Raw genomic sequence first — 15,797 nt, 5'->3', positions numbered from 1 at the left:
AGTTAAAGTCGCATGTAGAAGTCACGACAAAATATTGTATATCAATACTGAAGAGATCAGTACCATGAACCACGTATGTATAAACCACAAGAGAATATTTTTCAGCCCAGACCGGTACTTGGAATCATGATTCTGGAATGTATTATTATGAGCAGCAAATGGAGGAGCGTTTCTTTTGCGATATCTCTGAAGTCTATCAGGACCGAATAAATTTTACATTTTGGTGTGAGTAACATGAAACATTGCTCAGACAGAAGTTGCCCTTAGTCGCTTCAGACATATTTTTTTGCGGAGGCGCATGCAGTCGGTGTTTCGCCAGTGATCCGGAACTGCCTTACGCACTGTACCAGAAAAGGTTTAGAAAGGTTAATAAAATGACGATATGAATACCGAAGATCATTCAGATTTTTTGGATTGCATTATGGTTCAGCGAAGCGGAGGTAAAATACCGCGATTAACAAAGTATAAATAATTACAGCAACAGTCCATGGAGATGTTTTATAAGTTGCAATAGCTTGCCACAATTTAGATTTGTGGCTTAAAAGTTTATGCCACTACTTCACTGTTGTAGTTTTTAGTCAATCAACCCGAACAGTCAGCCATTCCAAGGTGACTGAATTAATTAGGGTGAAGCGCTTCAGTTAGTACCGCGGAGGGCACCGTCTCAGGTACACGTTACGTCTCGGACTGGCAGATAACTATAATCATCAAGTACTATTGCTCAGGTATATATTATCCCTAGTGATAGCTTTATGATGATCAAAATTCAACTAGGTACATGCATCCAAAGTATATGTACTTTGTTGCGATACAGAACTGTCACAGACTCTCATTATGCCTGAGTCGAGTTGGGGCGGAAGGGTGAGAACGGAAGGGTGTTGGGTTAGTAAACCAGGGGCTCTTTTCACAAAGCAAACTTTACTAAGGTTAACCTTAACTCCCATTCTTTAACATTTAACTTAGGTAACCTTAGTGCAAAGTTAAAGAATGGGAGTGAAGGTTAACCTTAGTAAAGGCTGCTTTGTGAAAGGAGCCCCAGGACTTAGTTGTTTTGACCGGCAGTGGGGGCCTTTGGCTTGTAGGTGGAATGGAGGCAAAGAACGATCTGATATATCAAGGGTAGCGCTAAAAATGGTGAATAAATTACACTCCACATGAGTAATTGTTAAACATGGAGTTGGGAATATCAGAGTATACCCAGTGAGGAAAACGGTTGGCTTACCTTTTGAAAACTGCACCACATAAAAGGAAGTCATGACACTCTTTTGTGTAATTGTAAGTGATTAGGGTTAGGGTTAGGTTAACCTCGCCCGCACGTCCCCAAAAGAAGTTGTGCTGTATTCTAAAGGTGTTCCAAAAGATGTGTACTTTTGATGGTGGTAATATTATACTTTGATATGAAAAATATTTTTCGAACCGAAGCAAGGGAAGAACGTTTCCAACCTTTGCTTGCTTAGCTGCAGAAGACTGGTCACTTTCTTTCTGTTGCGCAACTTGTTTGCACTGCAATTTGCCTGTGATCTTACATAAGGCTCACTAACAACTACATTTCGTACATAACATGAATTCAAGTGGGGGATGAGCCTTCTTGGAGTTTATGGACAGGGTTGAGTGGTGATGAATGTAATAATTAATAACAGTATGTTCAGGTCTCCAATAAGCGATGGGCCTTTAATCTGGAAGCACTTGGGCTTCCTTTCACAGAGCAACCTTTACTAAGGTTAACCTTAACACCCATTCTTCAACATTGCACTAAGATTACCTGAGACCTTCACAAAAGCAACCTTTACTAAGGTTAACCTTAACACCCATTCTTCAACATTGCACTAAGGTTACCTGAGACCTTCACAAAAGCAACCTTTACTAAGGTTAACCTTAACACCCATTCTTCAACATTGCACTAAGATTACCTGAGACTTTATCAAAGCAACCTTTACTAAGGTTAACCTTAACACCCATTCTTCAACATTGCACTAAGATTACCTGAGACTTTCACAAAAGCAACCTTTACTAAGGTTAACCTTAACACCCATTCTTCAACATTGCACTAAGATTACCTGAGACTTTATCAAAGCAACCTTTACTAAGGTTAACCTTAACACCCATTCTTCAACATTGCACTAAGATTACCTGAGACTTTCACAAAAGCAACCTTTACTAAGGTTAACCTTAACACCCATTCTTCAACATTGCACCAAGGTTACCCAAGACTTAGAGGTTTTATGCATGACATTGGTGCAACATGAAAAACAACAATGAACATAGGTCAAAATCTGAATCTATAATACAACAAATGAAAGTTGTCATAAGTTACACAGGTAATCTAGAATCAATGTTTTAGGTGTCAGTCAATACAATGATCATAAACAAGCAGTTTAATCTTACAATCACATTTACCTTGGTTGTCAATTCTTATCATAAACACTAAACATTTCATACTTCTGCTCCGGAAAAGGCAAATTTGCATGGGCAGATGATGTCCCCGCAAAACATGTTGAAAGGATGAAATAAAAAGTTTCTGTTACAAAAAACTAAAAATGTTTGCCACTAACATGACAATGTCACCGACTGCTAAAGAAGAATGAAATCTAACATATTTACTAGTTTTTATCTTTTGGTCACATAGAACATTTTCGTGTGGTGTGGGTTTTATTCACAGTCACTTCTCAGAATCTTCTCCTAACTCTGAAGATATTTCAGGAAAATATTAGATTTGAACACATAGATGCAGATGGCCATCTCCACTGTCAGTACCAGTGTGTATTACCTTACCATGGTTACCCTTTCCTACCCTGATCCCCTGTTATGTTCATTCCTGACATCAGATTCGTAGGAAATGGCAATATATATTCTTCAGCTTGTGGGCTAAAATTTCATGTTTTTCAAAATCTTTATGATATACACTTAACAGCAAAAGAAACACTTCTTGCCAAATGTTTAAACTGAAGACATAAATGTGAACATTTACTTTTATGAGATTTCATATTTTTTAGAAGCTTGAATTCCTTTTGCAGTGCAGTATATAATATTAAAAACAGGGGACTGTAAATTATCTCTAAATCTTCAAAGTCAATACAACCTTTCAGTCATGAAAGAATATAAAGTTCCACTGATCAATTAGTCACATGATCATGACCGGTACAGGTAATGAGACAGTTGAGATTTTGAAACATGTGTAGGTCATACAGAAATTACTGTTGTCTGCATCATCATCCAATGTTGGCTGTCAAAATAGTTGGTGCAACATTTAATGAGATATGTTTACATAAGTTGGAAAAGTGGTCAAAGTGTCTTGAAATAAGGTCAAGGTCACCCAAATTGACTGGTGTCTGCATAATTCTCTAATGTAAGCGGTAATCAAATTTGAAGACACTGGGCACAACAGTGCATGAGATAATGCGTTGACAAGAGTTTAAAAAGTGGTCTGTGTGTTTTGGTGACCTTGAAGATATCAAAGGTCATCCAAATCGACTGATGTCTGCGCAATCCCCCTATGTAGGGTGTCACCAAATTGAAGACTTTGCGTACAACAGTTCATCAGATATTTCATTAAGAAGACTTGGGACGTATATACAGACAACGTAGTGAACGTACACTGCTTAATGCTTGGTCCCTCCATTCTGCATTGGGTCAGGGATGAAAACCACCTTCTTTGACATATTTACTTAATTTTCATTCTATATGGACACCTTTTCTTTAAAAGCATATAGCTTTATTTGTTATGTCATTTGTACAGTTAGTTACATACCACTTTGTTTCTTAATGTAAATAAACACAGAGTATCAACAAATAGTTGTGGCATGGTCATGTACAGAAACTCTGGACCACATCCATTCAAGTATTCCAGCCAAAAACACAGGACCACATCCAGTATTTTGGGCACATCTCACTTCAAACACAGGACCATGTCTCTTCAAGTATTCTGTGCACATCCCACCTCAAGCACAGGACTACATGTGTACAAGTATTCTGTGCACATCCCATCTCAAACACTGGATCACATGAGTTCAGTTATTCTGTGCACATCGCACTTCAAACATCTGTTCTGAACTGGACAAACAGTTGCTCCATCAGTGGTCTTCTACATTGTGCGCTATGTGTAGTTTCCAGCGAACATCCTTCCTACGCTTGGGTGGGGCCACCAGCACTGGATCTACAACATGCCAACAAGTCATCACAAAAAGTTCAAACACCAATAACAGATTTACACAATTAAGGTATGCTACACGCGTAGCCCTTGACACTATAAGCATTCACTCCCCATAAACATACCTTTTTGTTCCCTTGTGTTGCTACTGCTGTTTTGTTGCATGGCCTGTGCTATGGCATTTGATGTCATGTTTGGACCCAGGACCTGGAACAGGGCATGTATTGACTGCATGACAACAGACAGTGGAAATACACAGTACCAGAGACATCACTCTGCAGCTCAACTGAATTATGAACAAATAATGGCAGCGGTGTGTCTGACTGGAAAGCAGTTGTGTGAGCAAGTTTTAATGGCACTGTTAGGTGGCATTATTTCACTAAAAATCTCAGCTTAACATAGCCTAACATGACTTTCAGTGGGCAGGGCTAAAGAGTAAGTAATGACAAGCTCCACCTATTTCCAGCATGACCAAGTTCAGCATCTGCATTTTACTGGGGGCTCACAATGTATGATTACAATGAATGTCATGAATTCACACTCCAGATATCAAGGTGGAATTGTTGGAAGACTTGGTCAACTCAAGCAACAGCTGATCTTTTCACAAACTTTGTCCTGCCCACTTTTGTACAAAGTAGGCGAAAAGATTTGATAAGGGAGAAGTGAACAGCCCCTGAAAATGATTTACCTGGATCACAAGTAAGAGCCCCGCCATCCCCCTATTCTAAGTCGGGTTGGCACGGACTCATTTGCTCCACAGATAACCCACTAAATGAGACAGTAATGACAGACTAACACCCCCACCTCTATTTTAAGCAAGTGGGTATGCACTCACTTGCTCCACAGATGACCCACTGAGAGACTAAAAGAGACTAGCAGTACCCCTATTCTAGGCCAGATTGGTGTGGACTCACTCGCTCCACAGATAACCCCCATAAATGAGAGAGTAAAGACAGACTAGAACTACTCACAATCTCTATTTCAAGCCAGTGGGTATGGACTCCCTTGCTTCACAGATAACCCACTAAATGAGTGACTAGTGAGAGACTAGCAGACCCCCTATTCTGAGCTAGGTGGACTCACATCCACCAAACAACACACACAATGTGAGATTGGCTAAAGACTATTGAGACACCCAAGCAGGTGGGTTCCCTGTGACTGTGTGTAGGGAGTGACATGGGATTTACTCACTAGGGGTGCATCCTGTGGGCTTTCATCCAGCCAGATGCAGGGGACGGACTTGTCGATCAGTGTGAGAAAAGAGTCCAACTGCTGGTGTAGAGATAAAGCTTGGGCATCGTAGTGAAACTGTACCAGTGCCTTCATCAGAGAGTTCACTTCCTCTGAAAAACAATTTTGATAATGTATTTATAATGCACTTGAATATGCATAAAGGATATTACTTGAAAACATGGTAAGAATGAAGCAATCAAACAGAGACTAGAGGTGGAAGACAGAATATAGTTACAGTGGAACAAGTCAACACCAAAATCTTTCAAAACAACATAATGAATCAATGATTAATTAAGTAAATTCTGACTAGGAGAGTGACATGGTGATGATTGAGTGGAGATGACTGCATTTTCTCCACCCACCCTTCATGTTGTCCACAGCTGTGATGATCTTGGCCAGAGCATCAATCAGGGCACAGTCTTCATACTGACTGCCCTCCTTCAGACTCCATCTCTGCTTGTCACCCTTCTTCCTGCTCTTGGAGGAGTGTCTACAGGACAACAAACACATCTCAAAGCATCTACATACCATGCATGCTCGAATTTCACCAGAATTAAAGCTACCAATTCAAATACCTTCATGGGTGACAGGGGTCCTTAAGTGTTAGGCACAAGCATATAAGTGAGTGAGATTTGCTTTGTTTTACATCATTTTAGTTATTACACAATGGCAGCTTGTCGCTGGAGGAAATCCCAAATTGAAGTAGATACCATGGTTACCATTTCTGTAAAGACAGGTTTTTTGTAAATGAAATGTCAAGGGTGAACGTATAGTTTGTATTTAAACCAACGATGACAGTTTTCTGGTTTAACTATTAGATATAACTCTGCATGACTTACATCCATAAGGTTGATGACAAAAAAAATATAAGTAACATGTCTCTGTAGTGAAAATAACTTGCACATTATTCTGATTGTTATAAGATTTCAGGTCAGTACGTAATGTAGACGGTACCCAGTTCTCCGACTGATGACTGTTGACCTCTGGCTGTTGTAGGAGTATTGAGAGGACTGGAAACTGACCCCTGTAGCACTGCTTGTATCAGAGAACAAGTCTGAGTCCATATTGTTGCAAGGCACATCACCATCTAAACAGAAGGTTGTCAGCTATTACTAGATGAAATGAAGAAACAATACATCTGACTCCTCACACAATTTGATAATTTTCTCCATGTGCTCAGAAAGACCTAGGGATTACACCATGTACAACCAGTCTGTGTTTCCCTGTCTTTCCTCTCAGCGTATGTCCCATTTGACATGCTTCCTATTCAAGCTGCTGAGTTATGACAGGAAGTATATTGCTTGTCATCACTCATCTGGGTCTTAAGTAGCCCATACTTGCTGATGTTGTCATGACAATCACTGTACTCATCAAAATCAAACCTGCAGTTTGTTTCTTTCATTTGCCTACAAAAATGCCAATTCAGCAACACACAGGGACTGCTGTCCTACTGAATATTAGTGAAAATGAGAGTGAGTGAGTAAGTGAGTTTAGTCTTACACTGCGGTCAGCAATATTCCAGGTATATGGCAGTGGTCTGTAAATATTTGTTCCTGGACAAGACAATCCAGTGATCAACAGCATGAACACTGATGTGTGCAACTGGGAACCTTTGACATGTGTCAACCAAGTCAGCGAGTCTAACTACCCAATCCTTCTAAGTCGTCTCTTTAACGACAAGCAAGTGAAAATGAGTGTGGAACCTTTGGTATGTGTCAACCAAGTCAGCGAGTCTAACAACCCAATCCTGTAAGTCGCCTCTTTAAGGACAAGCAAATGAAAATGAGTGTGGAACCTTTGACATGTGTCAACCAAGTCAGCGAGTCTAACAACCCAATCCTGTAAGTCGCCTCTTTAAGGACAAGCAAATGAAAATGAGAGTGGAACCTTTGGTATGTGTCAACCAAGTCAGCGAGTCTAACAACCCAATCCTGTAAGTCGCCTCTTTAAGGACAAGCAAATGAAAATGAGTGTGGAACCTTTGACATGTGTCAACCAAGTCAGCGAGTCTAACTACCCAATCCTGTAAGTCGCCTCTTTAAGGACAAGCAAATGAAAATGAGAGTGGAGAACTAGGCAGTATATGAACTGGCATACTTATGAAACATAAACTACTTTTTCTTGTGTATGTTTCAGTGAAAGTTAATTAGAATCCCAAATGGTTAAGGATTGATCCCTTATTCCTATTTCAAAGGAGTTCAAATTAAACATACTGTACAACTTCAAACATGGCTCTTAGTTTGAGTAATTAAACTCCAGAAGTAATAAACTTTGGTTCAGCTTAAAAAAAATTCACTGATTTCTCATAGTGAAACAATGAGCTCAAGTGACTAGAGTTTTTATATAAGAAGTCTATGACGCCATCTAATGTTTATTAGAAATACCCTCCATTCAACAGATTACAGGTAACACAGTTTTGTAATTACACAAGAACATGAGAACTCATCATTCAATACTCATACGTCTGACTTGTTGCCCCCTCTGACATGATTCAACAACCAACTCACTGACCAACTCACCCAGAATCTCCAGTTTCTGTTTCTCCCTCTGCTCCCGAACAACACCAAGTCGTTTCTTGTATTTCACAAAATTGTCACGGTACTCCTCCAGTGACTCCAAGTGTTGTTCATGACATTCTAAAAGAGCAGTCTTCAGATTTGTTTCGATGAAATCAGTTCTTCTATGTTGGTGCATCTGTAAAACAAAAAACTGCTTATGTAGGAAATTATTCATCTCTCTTGCTACTTCCAAATCTTGTAATGGACATAACACTTGCAATGTGTGGTCAGTATGTTTAATGTTCATATTTTATATCTCTGCTGGGCGAACTTAATAACATATGATATACCCAGGAGATAAATATGTATATACATTGACATGAGGTGACCTTTAATAAAGCATTCTGAAAATGTAGGTTAGGAAGGCATCAGGTAGATGTTGTCAGGAGAAGACGCCAAGAAGATGAAGGATTGTTTCATTCTGACAAGGGTTCGTACTGACACCCACCATTCTCATGGCTTCTTCCCATAATGCACCTTCTATAAGGCAGACAATAGCCTCCTCAACATCCTGAAACAAACAAATCTTTATTATGTAAACAGCTACATCTAAAATACCTCTTTCCAATGAAAAAATAGTAAGACAATATGTGGTTGGATTTGTGTTTCATATTAATGAAACTCCCTGTAATAAGGGGCTCTCTGTCATCATGTCTCCCTCACAAGGTGATTACCGCTGATTACAACAGCTGCACTAAAACAGATGTACCTCATGTTTCTTGAAAAACACGCTGCAACGACAGGCATGAACTTAGTGTGCAGTCAAGCATGATTCAGATAACAAGACAGGCATGGACTTAGTGTGTGTAGTCAAGCATGACTGAGATAATAAGAAGACAGGCATGGAGTCAGCGTGTGTAGTCAAGCATGACTGAGACAACAAGAAGATTGGCATGGACTCAGCTTGTGTAGTCAAGCATGACTGAGATAATAAGACAGGCATGGACTCAGCATGTGTAGTCAAGCATGACTGAGATAACAAGAAGATTGGCATGGACTCAGCATGTGTAGTCAAGCATGATTGAGATAACAAGAAGACAGATATGGATTTAGTGTGCAGTCATGTATGACTCAGATAACAAGAAGACAGGAATGGACATTGTGGGTAGTCAAGCATATCTTGGATAACAAGAAGACAGTCATGGGTTTATTTTATCATATACAAAGGCTATTAACCAGTACTTATAATATCCCTATGAACAACACATTCACATACCAAATCTATCTTGAGCCATATATGAAACATACCTTAGCATACCTCTCGAACACAACAGCAGCATCATTGAAATTTTTCATACTTTGCAGCTGACCTGATAATGAAATGAACACAAATTAGGATTCAATCTCAGCATCTGTGCATTAACTAAAAAACTGTTCTTTGCTATGTCATCTAAATACACACTCTGGTTGTCTTTGGAGCTACTTAAGCTAGTTAGGACTTGTTAAGATGAATTTCTAACAACACTGACTGAGACCCGTGTGTCACTAGCTTTCTGCACTACTTGTGTGACAACCTCCGTGTCTCACCTGTATCTCCACCTCTCTACCCAACCTGCCTAACAACCTCCATGTCCCACCTGTATCACAACCTCCATGTCCCACCTGCCTCAACTTCCATGTCACACCAGCATCACAACCTCCATGTCTCACCTGCATCACAACTTCCATGTCACACCTGCATCACAACCTCCAAGTCTCAATGTCTCACCAACATCACAACCTCCATGTCTCACCTGTATCACAACCTCCAAGTCTCAATGTCTCACCTGAATCACAACCTCCATGTCTCACCTGCCTAACACCCTCCATGTCTCACCAGAATCACGATCTCTACGTTTCACTTGCATCACAAACATCTCGGTCTCACCTGTATCACAACCTCCATGTCTGACCTACATCACAGCCTCCTTGTCTCACCTGCATCACAACCTACATATCTCCCCTGCATCACAACATCCATGTCTCACCTGCCTAACACCCTCCATGTCTCACCAGCATCACGATCTCCACGTTTCACTTGCATCACAAACATCTCGGTCTCACCTGTATCACAACCTCCATGTCTGACCTACATCACAGCCTCCTTGTCTCACCTGCATCACAACCTACATATCTCCCCTGCATCACAACATCCATGTCTCACTTGAATCACAACATCCATGTCTCACCTGCCTAACACCCTCCATGTCTCACCAGCATCACGATCTCCACGTTTCACATGCATCACAAACATCTCGGTCTCACCTGTATCACAACCTCCATGTCTGACCTACATCACAGCCTCCTTGTTTCACCTGCATCACAACCTACATATCTCCCCTGCATCACAACATCCATGTCTCACCTGCCTAACACCCTCCATGTCACACCAGCATCACAACCTCCACGTTTCACTTGCATCACAAACATCTCGGTCTCACCTGTATCACAACCTCCATGTCTGACCTACATCACAGCCTCCTTGTCTCACCTGCATCACAACCTACATATCTCCCCTGCATCACAACATCCATGTCTCACCTGCCTAACACCCTCCATGTCTCACCAGCATCACGATCTCCACGTTTCACTTGCATCACAAACATCTCGGTCTCACCTGTATCACAACCTCCATGTCTGACCTACATCACAGCCTCCTTGTTTCACCTGCATCACAACCTACATATCTCCCCTGCATCACAACATCCATGTCTCACTTGCATCACAACCTCCATGTCTCACCTACATCACAACCTCACTGCACCACTACCTCCCTTCATCACCAGCATCACAACATTCCTGGCTCACCTGCATCATCTGCATTAAAGCCTTGCTGTACATCCCATCTCAACTTTCTGTCAATATTGTGTGCAGTGTCACAGTTAACTTTGGAGATGTCTCATACAAAGCATTTTCCAACTTACGTGCACATTGTCTGGCAATCTCTGCCTCCTTTTCAGAAGAGTAGCCAAGTTTGACAGTGAGACAGAACATCTGTCTCCAGTTGTTGCAGGCTGTGAATGCCTCTAGCGCCAGCTCCCACTCTTCAGCTTTGATGTACATTACTCCTGCCTCGTCTGAACGGTTCTTCTCACACAAGTAGTTCCCATACAATGTTGCTAATTGCTGTAAATACACATTACACTTGCTTCATGATTCTGCCGTGCAAATGTAATACACAATTCACATAAAATGTCAAACCACCATAATCTGGTAGACGACTACAAGTTTATGGGGGTTAAATTGGATTTGTTTGTTGTATAATGCCAAACTCTAAAATACTCTAGCTATATGATGGTAGTTTGTAAAACAAGCAAGAGAATGGTTGTAAGGTTCACCAATACACCCTACCACTACTCCATATGTCCAATATCAACCATAAATTGTACATTTATACACTTTTCCCATGCAGCTCTCTACTTCCTCTACGACCATTTCTCTACAGTACCAGTAGTCTCTTCATCCGGTGATGAACGGCAAGCTGGTAGGACGATCTCATCTTGAGATGATGAAGGATCCTCGGAAACCTCCTGTCAGCTACTCATGGCGTGTCCATTCCATGATATAATAGGGGAAGATGTTTCCCCACGATGAAATATAGTGACAAGTGGGAAACAGAGCATACACACTTCCAAACAGTGTAGCGACAAGAAAGAGAATGACAGGCACAGATTGTCACGTGATCATCTGAGTGTGCTGCACGGTTATAGAGGTGATTGACAGGGGCCGATGTCAGGGTGGGGGCAGAGGTCAGGTGGTCAGAGGCCAGCAAGATTTGATACAATTTAGGTCATAGCATGTTTCCACACATGGTCGTAGAGAAAAAGCAGAGCTGTATAACATGAGACAGGATAAGTTTAAAATACATAAAAAATATCACAATGTAACTTTTCATTGCACATATCCTTCTGTAATATAACCACCAAACAGATAGAGCTTGGTCCATACTCTATTATCCGAGCATCGTGACCTGACAAGATGGCAGTACTACATATGAGAGAGAGACATTCCAAAATTAATACCTAAGATAAAACGAAACAACCACTGACAATTCTATGAAATAGGATCATATTACATCCCTCTTCTTTTGAAGAAAAAGAAAATGTGAGAGTAATCCTTGTTAAATAATACATCTTATACATTCTTGTGTTAAACTATCACAATATAACATAACTGACTGGTTGTCTTGGGTCTGGTAATACTCACTTTAACAGTCTCACTTTCCAGTTCCTCCATTGCATGACAATACTGACAAACAATTCACAATAAAGCTTTTAAATTGCAAATTCTTGCATTACCACACACAAACACTCTCACACTAGCAATATTCCACATAGGAGTTTAACCTTAGACATAATGATTTGCACTTCTGCTGAATATCATGAATTGCTCAGATATTGAAACTGGTTGTCATATTTCAATATTGTTCAATGAATCTGTCGGGTTTCTTGAGCATTCTACCACTACTGGTGCAATATTGTTGAGTATCAATGTTCCTAGTGTTCAGTACACTGTCTCCATTGCTTCCATCAGCACCTTGTCTGTCCTCATCAGCTATGACTGACTGAGAAATTTCACTGGAGTGTTCATTCAGTGCAAACCTTACTTTTTTGGCTGTTCCCTGCATCTCTCGCAAATGGTGCCTGTTTCTTCTTAGAACACTGCCATTTGGAGTTTCTACCATGTACGATCTGGGCTCACTAAACTTAGACGATATCCTTCCAGGTGTTGATCTTGAGTCAAAACTTTCTGACCGCTGCTCCTCGACCTGGACTGTTGACGGCGTCTTGATTTACTGTGTCTATGCTGCGGTCTGCCTCTACTCTGCTGACACATTTCCTGCCAATGTCCAGTTTTACCACACAACTTGCATCTACTGTTACTACTCGCAAACACGTGGTATGTCATCTGTTTGTAAAGTCTTGCCATCTAGATTCTTAAACTGTGACATGTGATTCATGCTTGCTTCATGTTGCCTTCCAATATCAATGGCCTCTTGTAGGGTTAACTTTTCATCCCGTCCTAATAGTGTTTTCTGTACCTCTGGGTATGGCACACCAGCAATGAGAACCGCAATCATTCTCTCATCCATTGCAACACTGTCTTTGAACAGACACTATATAGCTTTTAGCCTTACACCTTGTGATAAAGTCATCAATAGTCTCGCTGACTTTTTGTTTGTAACGGAGAAACTCCAGCCTATGAATTTTTCAGATGGCTCAATTTCAGAAGAGAATTTATCCCACAAATTTTTAGGTTTTTTAAGTTCTCTTCAGTGAGATTCCAAGTGTTAAACATCCTAAGACCTTCCTTGCCAGACCATAAGATAATGAAATATGCTGGTCTTCTGGCTTGATACCTTTAATTTTGAACCAAAGTTCACTTGTTTGCTTAAATTCTTTAAAAGCCTGACCTTTGTCCAGGTGTGACCAGTCCAAGCATGGTGATGGCACAGACTCCGACATAGTGATTTTATGTGCGCTTCACTGCACAAAATAATAAATGTACCTGAACAGCATGTACGTTGTCAGTCCACTTTGGTGCATAGTTGAAATAGCACGCTGACTGGTAAACAGATTCAGTTCAAGACACGTCACAAATCTTGAGCGGAATTAAGTTGGTGTTACGTAGGCCTGATTCCACCTCTGCCACCATGTAATATAATCACCAAACAGATAGAGCTTGGTCCATACTTTATTATCCCAGCATCGTGACCTGACAAGATGGCGGTACTACATACGAGAGCGAGACATTCCAATATTAACACATAAGATAAAACAAAACATAACCACTGACAATTCTAAAATGAAATAGGATCATATTACACCTTCAAACAAGGAGGGTGATCACCAAATTTGAAAAATTGATTCATTCAACACTTTCAGAAATTAAAAATTGGATCCTAATTCTGCACTCTAGCGCTCCTTTAGACAGCAGATTTTTAACTTGGACCCTACTGGTTTTAGCTTAATGCCTTTTGATCACATGTCATGATGTTCGGCAAAATGATGTATAGTAGGCCTCTGAGCTTCATGTCACAGAATAGTCTTCATAACCCCACTAACCTGCTGGAGGTTGTATGATTGTGGTATTAATTCAGAGGATAATGTTTCCTGGGAAAGTTTATAATGTCCGTACAATCAGTGGATAACATTTCATAGGAAAGTTCATAATGTCCGTACAATCAGTGGATAACATTTCATAGGAAAGTTCATAATGTCCGTACAATCAGTGGATAACATTTCATAGGAAAGTTCATAATGTCCGTACAATCTGTGGATAACATTTCATAGGAAAGTTCATAATGTCCGTACAATCTGTGGATAACATTTCATAGGAAAGTTCATAATGTCCTTACTATGTCATGAAAAAGTATCACTGCTCATAATGTTGAAATGAAACAAACAATTCTGTGAGTGAGAAGTAGGTTCTAGCTACCTTGAACTGTGAAGTCCCTGGGGCAAATAGCTTCAGAGCATCCCCATACAACTTGTGCTCGTCTACAAAAGTCAGACATTCCTGGAACTTATCTTCACCTACAGGAAAACATAAGGAGGGTAACATTAAAAAGAACACAGGATGACTCTGTGCCATACATGTTAGACTCACAACAAATGGACAAAGGTTAGAGGTCCCTTGTAGGATGACTCTCCAATACAGACAAACTTTATGGATAACAACTTCTTTATTTGCTTGACAGGGGTACATGAATCTGTACTGAAATGTTGCATGTACGAAATGAAGAAGTTGGTATCCATAAGTTTGTCTTTATTGTACTTCCCAACTTCTAAAATCCCCCCTCAATGAAGGATGACTAAATACAGGATGACCATGTGTGTGTTGCTGGCATTAAACTCACCACATCCAGCAATGTGTTTCAGAGCCTTTCTGAAGTGGCGGAGATGCTGATCAATGGCAAACCTGCGGTAATTATCCTCCATCCTACGCAGTTTGTTCAGGAATGGGATATACTCCTTCGGGTCCTGGGATCACCAAACACAACATCAACTGAATGAGTCAGTGTTTTTGAAAACTACAGTCAGCAACATTCCACTAAAAACAGCAGTGAAGCCTGTGAATGATTAGGTCTGAACCAGCCATTCCTGTTTCTCAGCTATAATGGAATTAGTCATAGATAGGACATCTGGTCCTCATAACGTAATGATTTTTTCCTAATAAAGAGTTTCCATCCACAAAACATTTGCTCTTATCCATCTTATCAAGAACTAAATACTATCTAAATATAACCTGTATAAAAATAATCTTATGTAAATCTACAGTTCTAAACAGGCATGTTTGGTAAACCCCTTTCTTGGATAATCAAACAGATGTTTCTTTAAAGCATGTAATACACAGAGTGAGAGTGTGCGATATACCGATATTTAGGCACAGGTGTTGTAAATAAAGTATGTCATGGGCACAAATATAATATTCTGTTTATTACCAAAATCATTAAATTGAGAAAAATAAACCTAAATCTACTTTCAAACACGGGCTGTGTGAACATCCTATGCTGCAGAAAGAAGAGAGCAATGCCTTGAAGTCGGGAATCCTGTCCAATGTCCCTCACAACAAGCCAATGAGTTCTGGGAACCTCATGTAACCTGAATGTGATGGGGAGCTGGACAAAGTATCAAGACAGAACTACAGGCACAGGAATGGAAATAAGAAATGATATAGATGTCACCTTCTGAGATTTCTCTGCAACCATCAACACAAGGTCAAAGTCATACGATCCAAGAGCCACATCATACAGTTCATTGACATCAACAAGGAAGAGCAGGTATTTTAGTGTTTCCTCAGCCGTCACACTGACTTCCTCCTTTCTTTTCTCTGCAGTGAAATGTGTACATCTTGAATATTACCTAAACACAATAACA

At 40.3% G+C, this 15,797-nt stretch overlaps 1 protein-coding gene across 2 annotated transcripts in view; it reads right to left on the bottom strand.

Annotated features, from left to right (window-relative positions):
- Positions 1 to 3,690: 3,690 nt before the first annotated feature.
- Positions 3,691 to 15,797, bottom strand: part of LOC137278120 (elongator complex protein 1-like) — a 49,285-nt gene continuing 37,178 nt past the window's right edge. For both annotated transcript variants that reach the window (XM_067810259.1, XM_067810260.1), the window contains 12 exons: positions 15,605 to 15,750; positions 14,777 to 14,900; positions 14,356 to 14,453; positions 10,842 to 11,043; positions 9,187 to 9,248; positions 8,387 to 8,449; positions 7,900 to 8,074; positions 6,335 to 6,467; positions 5,743 to 5,870; positions 5,339 to 5,490; positions 4,273 to 4,354; positions 3,691 to 4,153 (listed from right to left, as the gene is read on the bottom strand). In XM_067810259.1, the coding sequence (XP_067666360.1) occupies positions 4,071 to 4,153; positions 4,273 to 4,354; positions 5,339 to 5,490; positions 5,743 to 5,870; positions 6,335 to 6,467; positions 7,900 to 8,074; positions 8,387 to 8,449; positions 9,187 to 9,248; positions 10,842 to 11,043; positions 14,356 to 14,453; positions 14,777 to 14,900; positions 15,605 to 15,750 (1,448 nt within the window). In that variant the 3' untranslated portion in view covers positions 3,691 to 4,070. The remainder of the gene's footprint in view (positions 4,154 to 4,272; positions 4,355 to 5,338; positions 5,491 to 5,742; positions 5,871 to 6,334; positions 6,468 to 7,899; positions 8,075 to 8,386; positions 8,450 to 9,186; positions 9,249 to 10,841; positions 11,044 to 14,355; positions 14,454 to 14,776; positions 14,901 to 15,604; positions 15,751 to 15,797) is intronic.

The sequence above is a fragment of the Haliotis asinina genome, chromosome 3 (assembly GCF_037392515.1).
Source record: "Haliotis asinina isolate JCU_RB_2024 chromosome 3, JCU_Hal_asi_v2, whole genome shotgun sequence".
Classification (NCBI taxonomy): domain Eukaryota; kingdom Metazoa; phylum Mollusca; class Gastropoda; order Lepetellida; family Haliotidae; genus Haliotis; species Haliotis asinina.
Note: the sequence above shows the minus strand (reverse complement) of the source record. Positions and strands in the feature narration are given on the sequence as shown.